General features: G+C 31.8%; 1 protein-coding gene across 1 annotated transcript in view; it reads right to left on the reverse strand.

The window, feature by feature from the left end:
* Positions 1–721: 721 nt before the first annotated feature.
* Positions 722–6,975, reverse strand: part of Smp_138290 (hypothetical protein) — a gene marked incomplete at its 3' end in the record, with an annotated part of 25,528 nt that continues 19,274 nt past the window's right edge. The window contains exons 2-3 of the mRNA XM_018799515.1: positions 1,645–3,261; positions 722–775 (exon numbers count right to left, since the gene is read on the reverse strand). Coding sequence (XP_018651296.1) covers positions 722–775; positions 1,645–3,210 — 1,620 coding nt within the window. The 5' untranslated portion in view covers positions 3,211–3,261. The remainder of the gene's footprint in view (positions 776–1,644; positions 3,262–6,975) is intronic.

Consider the following 6,975-nt stretch of genomic DNA (forward strand, 5'->3'; position numbering starts at 1 on the left):
GTGGTAATATTAGTTTATTACCCAGAGTGATGAGGTTTCAAATTGTCTGAACATTATTTTCTTTATTATTTCTGTCTCCTCTTTTCCTCCATTTAGTCTAGTCGACTTTTTATTTCTATATATAAGCGTCCTTAACAAGTATATGTATGATCAGATTGTTTGAAATAAGTAGTTGCTTTGAAGTTCATCCTACAATGACGCAGATCGAATATTCATCGTAGTTGTTTACGTCACAGATGATAGTTATCAGTTTAATTACACTAAAAGTTATAACCTTTTAGTTCATTGAGACGACACTGTCTTCCAACCAATAGTTTTATACATCCCGGATCAGCAAGGTACCATATCATGGTCATCTGTTCATATATACAGTCAACTAACCTAACCAACTTATTTATGTTGAAACCTTTGTAAAATAGTGAATTTTGTGTGTTCTTTCGTTTTTTGTCTATACATTAGTTGATTTTTCACTAACCATACTACTCACATCTTAACTACAGATGGACGCAATTATTTCTACAAAATCACCACCAATTATTGATCTACCTATAGATTACTAGTAAAAAAGAAAAGGTCACTTATTCTACCTCATACAGGAGGACATTATACTTAATGTGTCTCTCACTAGCCTAATGGTAACAGCTACTACTCTTGGTGTACGATTACCCCATATTCATTAGCAACTTCAAACGAACGATCAAAAGCCGGAAAGATGTGTACTTTATTTTCGTTGTTGTTGTTGTTGATTGGTATCGTGTAGAAGTTCCATTTTTTTCTTATAAAGAAATAATACTGATTATGACCGGTTTCTAAGAATTGAAGTTCCAAATAGTAGATACCATTGAAAAAAATCGAATAAAATTATCATTATACCACTTGGTGTAGAAAAACAAAGTTTATTAACCAAATATAAAAAAAATTAAATGTATTCAGTCAATTCATTAATTCATCATTATATATTACAATGATAAAATGAAACAAAAGAGAACCAATCCAAATCAGAAAACATGGAAAACATTAAATTTTTCTACTCAAACGATGGCCTTTTTTCTTTAATACATAAATAAGAAGTAGCTCATGAGTTTGAATCCCAATACATTCATCAGCATTACAATGTAGATATACTCAAATGAAATAAAAATACAAGGACTCAGTACTATGTTCTCGATTATCATCATTATCGTAATAAAGATATTAGTGTACATTCATGTTAGATTCGAACCTATAGACTATGATTATCATTCTTAATTTATTCATTCACATTTATCAGATGATGTTTAAAAAATCAAAATCAAAAAATTTTTTAAATCCTTATTAAGGATTAGAGAAAGTCAAAAAAGAAACAATGATATAGGTTTCTATCAAGTTTTAGTAGTCATACGGATACAATGGTTTAAAATAATATTGATATTACGTAACAATTATGATGAGAAATACAATAAAAAAGTCAAGAATCCTGTGATATATATGGTGAATTGTATTATTTTTTTTCGAAAAAAGGTAAAGTTTTACATTCAAGTTTGTCATGAATACACTTAGAAGGAATATTGTTCATTACTGTGTAGTTTCAAGAAACGGATATAATTTCATTCAGTATTATGTTTGCCAAAGTAAAAAAGCCCATTTATCTATTCTAAAACTAACCAATGCTCCAGGTAATGTAGCTAAATGACTACCATATGATTCAGTGCCTACAATAGAATGCCATATTTTACCAAAATGTTCATCTAATGTTTCTTTCATTAGTTTAGCTAAAGAATCAAGATCTTTTGTTTTAATTAATGATTCACGTGCTAAATTTGTAATCCAATTTAATTTGTCTTTTGTTAATCCCATAGGTAGATTTTCATTATCATTATCACCATTATCATTTTGCATATATTCAATTTCTATAAAATTTACATGACGATTAGATCCTAGGCTATGTGTATAAATGGAATTTGTATCGTAGAAATCTAATGTACTTAAAGATGGTATTGATTTAGCACAACATATGTGTCGATGTGGTTGATAATGGTGATGATGGCTTGATGGCATAAACAATTTCGAACCACTTAATGATCTATATCTCTGACTTGAATTAAACCGACATTCATGATCTAATGAAGATGAACAACTTATTCCATGTAATCTTCGATCACAATACATATCAGCTCGATGTAATGATCGTGAATCACTATAATAATGATTTAAATGATGAATACTTTCATTACATTTTGAACACATAACATTACATTTTCGACAAACACCAGAGTCATGTGAAGTATGTGGATATAGTCGATTCAATGATGAATGTAATTTTTCGTGATGACTTTCATATTCACTCCGTCGTGAATGATTTTTATATTTATTACGGTTCTTTTTATTAGTTTTAATTGGTAAAAACAACCGACTCTCCTTTAATTCGGATAAATCTACCTTTGTATTTTGTGAATTTAAATATTTTTGTACATTTCGACTTGTACCATGAAATCCATCGGTTGACATGACCTCGTTCTCATTTAAATCAAATGATTGAGCTGGTCCGGGTGCTATCAAATTTAAACGACTGATTACACGTTTTTGTTCATTACTGTATGGATCATATGTGACTGAGCTTTGAAATGATGTAACAGGTTTTTTATATTTGGCATTTTTTGATTTCTCTATAGTTTCTCTTCTCACCGGTGATTGAGATTGTTCACTACTTTGAAGACCATTAATATAATCAAGAGATTGGCTTTTTTGATGACGCCGATGATGACGTTCATGATGACTACGATTTGAACGATGTAATACTCTATGCCTTTTATGCACTACATTTGTTTTATAATATCTATGTTCTGTTTTATTGGTATACTGGTTTTTGATAAAACTATTTAAATCCTGTTCATTATCTGCATCATTAATGTTACTATCAAAAACTTCCTCATTATCACGTTCAGTATATTCTTTATTATTATTGTCAGAAATAGTGAATTTTTTAATAACTTTCACAATACGTTCAGTACCAGGTAGAAGAAAAATTTTCTCTGATTTATCAGTATCAATTTGATTTTTATCATGTTGGTTATCACTACTATATGGTAAATCTGACTCTAATTTGGGACTAAATCTTAAACGTAGAGTAGATGGAGATTGTGTTTCAGCATCGTAACTACGTTCATTTAGTAATGAACCTACAGAATCCGAACGTGATAAAGTTGCCGATGTTAATGTTTGACTTTCCATTGAATTGTATTGTGATTCGTTTTTCCAAGCCGTTTTTTAATCAAATAATATCTGTAAGATGAACATATAACAAACATAAAGCAAAGGTGTCTTTACAAAAACTGTTTGTTTATATTTACTTGTTTAACTATTTTTAGTTGAGAAATATAAAAAACAACAACTCCGTTCGTGATTGGGGAAGGGCATCATCAAAACAATTGCGTAGAACCGCTCTATCACTCTTGATCGAGAGCGGTCATGTAGTAGATAAAAATATACAATTTAAATTATTGATCGTATACACTTTACCTTTCTTCGTGGGTTTCGCTTTCGTCTCTTACTAATAGCAGAAGATATATAGGGATTCGAGCTAAAGACCTAAGTCTTTGTATTCATAATAAATTCGTAACACACTTATGTCTTCCTTGACCAAATTAGCCTTAACAAACGATTTTACTTGTTACTGTTTTTCTGTACTCTTTGTTGGTTTATTTTTCTAAACCTCAATATTTCTATCAGTTCCCAAGCACTTCAAAACAAACTTTATATTTTTAACAATGGAATCCACAAAAGACACTTGTTTAGAGTCTTAGTGTAAACACCAACACTGAAATACAAGTACATCAAGCTGATGAGTTCCAAATAGAACGAAATGTGTGTTCTAAATTTCATTGCTAACCATTATCAGAGTTTGCTTAGAAACAGAAAAGTGCATATTTTATTAAGCAACCAACATGAAAAAACGAAACATATAAAATAAAATTAACATTCAAAACAGAGAATGAATAAATTTGCGACAATATGACTTATTTCGAGCAGTCATCGAAGGTCTATAGATATCAATCATCATTATATTTCAAACCCTATTTAAAGATTGCAAACCTATCGTTAGATGTTTGACTATAGTAAACGGTAGTGGTTAAGAATGGAATTCAGAATGTGCCCTTCGTCCTATTTGAAACTCGTCAGTTAGATATGTCTACATCCACTAATTAGTTTTTTTTAATTCAATAACTTATTCATTTTTAATACTTATCAACTATGACAACGTGGTTCATTTTTTGTTCTTAGGTTCAACTCAACTGTATTAGCCTGTACGATATATTGAATTTTGCGGGGAGACGCATTTATACAAGGTATGCAAAGAATATACAACTGTTCTTGTTTTGTTTTTCAGTTCCTCTGAAATTTACATTTATATTCTTTTTCGTAATTATAAAAGCTAATCCCTGCTAAATGAAGAATATATATTAAATTACAAATAACTATGTAAATGTTTCATATTCAGAATACAAACCAAAATCCAATGATTCTGAGCGTTTTCAATTCTTTCAGTATTCTATCTGAATAAATTTCAATACTGACATTGTCGTTGAAATCAGGTTGAAAATGTAACGTTTTAAAAGATACTCAATCAATGCTTTGTAGTATCAGTTTTTTTAGTTGATAACTGAATAGCTTTTTCAAGTTGTATGTGTTAGCCGAAGTCTACAGACCAATAATACAACATAGACAGAAGGTTATGTTATGCTTTTCTAATGTCATAGAATATACAAGTGATATAGGCTTTTGTTTGACTGATGATATTCATCAACTTCAGGGTAACTAATTGCTCCTCGGTAATTTACCTTTACAGATGTCTTAGAAATATTGCTCTCATCTGCTGGGATCACCGGGTAAGTAATAGTGAGGTTAGACACAGGGTATCAGGGAATGATGGTAAATAAGTTGATGAGGTGATGAATCTTCATCGACTGAGATGGTTGGACCACGTGTTACGTATGCCAGAACACCGATTACCACGACGCACTATGCTGACTAGTATTGAGGATGGTTGGAAGAGAGTTAGGGGTGGCCAAACCAAAACATGGTATCAGTGCTTGAAGTCACTGACTTCTTGTCTGAGTCATGTTGGTAGATGCAGATTACTTGGTTGGCGTCCGCGTGACTATCGTAACCAATGGTTGGAGACTGTGGGTGACATGGCTCAGAATCGATCACAGTGGCGCAGGTGTACACACACTTTATCTTCCCTTAAACCGTGAGATTAAAATTGCTTCATATCTGTCTTCCTTTTCATACTATATCCTTATTTACAACCTTTCTTTTATATATTTCCACCACTAAATTTACTACTTCTATGAATCCGGTGTTCATCTTGTTGTGCTGATGAGGTGTGGCAACTTTGACCGATGCATTTATGTGCCTAGTCCTACGTTGTAGCTGACTGACTGACTAACAATTAATTCACTGTAAATACTTCAGTAACTATTTATTTTTTTCTGTTTTTTTTTTCAGAAGTCAAGGGACGTGATAAAACGTAATTGGTTTCTATGACGTACATAGTTATCACGATCAGTACCACAGAAACTATGAATTATTCAATATGACGTTTACCATTTATTTGTCTACGTAATTGTTATATATATATATATATATATATATATATCATACTTTATAAGTCAAGTATTCAGTGTAAAAGTTTGATGATAACACTGATGCCACTTTCATTACTACTAACCGACTACTTAAATCAAATTAGAGAAATGTGTTATGGAATTTACAAGCTTAATTTATGTTCACGTATTTTTTCTAAAGAATAACTTTCTAAGTAACACTAGTTGAATGTTGTTGTGTTTTGTATCAAGATCGTAATATAACTGAGGATATATTAATAATACAACGAAAGTTTAAGGTAATCAAACAGATTAAAAGTGCCTCATTCAAGTATTTGTAAACAAGAACGTAAGAGTGATCTTTACAAGAGAACAATAATTTCTATAGTAAAAGTAATTACCATTGTATTAACATTATTTATGTAGAAAAATTTTGTTATATTGAGTGAGTGCGTGCCCTTCTTATATATGAAGGTGATAAGACCGCCAATTAGACAGGAGTGAATTATCGATCAGAACCGTATGAGCAGTCTTGAGTACTTATCATTCCTGCTTTCTGACTAGCCCAGCCAGTTAAGTCCAGAACACCAATAACAGCCTCTGCAATAAGAAACATTATTCTCAAACATACTGGGTTTATATACCAATCAAACTAACCACATCGTACCATAAAATAGAAAATAACATTTGTACAAGATTTGGCCATATATGGCTGTGAATAGGGGGAACAATAATTAATGGATTAGGGATAACTCAAGAATGGTGAATCGTATAATAATAGTCTATAGGTCAATATAAAGCTTATAATAAGAGGGACACGAATATGAATAGTTTAATTACTTAACAATTATACAATAAGGAATCTACATATTACATTGGTCCATAAATATCCTTATTTTAGGTGTTGACGCAGGTCACAAAATCCCCTTCTGATAATAATCATATGCTCACTAGTGACTAGCTCCATGAGGTATTTCCTGGAGTTCTAGTGAGAAGCAGTGACCAGTGGAATTCAACCAGGTCTGTTGGGAGATATCAACTCACTGAAGACAAAGGTGGATATGTCGCTCAATTTCGTGGATTGGTTGAAGTTAGACATTAACATCGTTGGATGCAGGCTCAGTGGTCTAGTGGTTAAGTGCTCTGACGCGAAACTGGTAGGTCCAGGATTCGAATCTCGCGAAACGGGATCGTGGATACGCACTGCTGAAGAGTCCCACAATGAGACGAAACGGTCGTCTAGAGATCCCAGGTTTTCCATGGCGGTCTAGCTTGAACTGGCTCATGATCTTAACTATTAAGATTAAATATTTAACAATTTCACCAATTTCATATCACATACGATTTAGTTGTTTACGAATAATGACCTTAGATTTGTAGCATTGTAAGG

Source organism: Schistosoma mansoni, chromosome 3 (genome assembly GCF_000237925.1).
Source record: "Schistosoma mansoni strain Puerto Rico chromosome 3, complete genome".
NCBI lineage: Eukaryota > Metazoa > Platyhelminthes > Trematoda > Strigeidida > Schistosomatidae > Schistosoma > Schistosoma mansoni.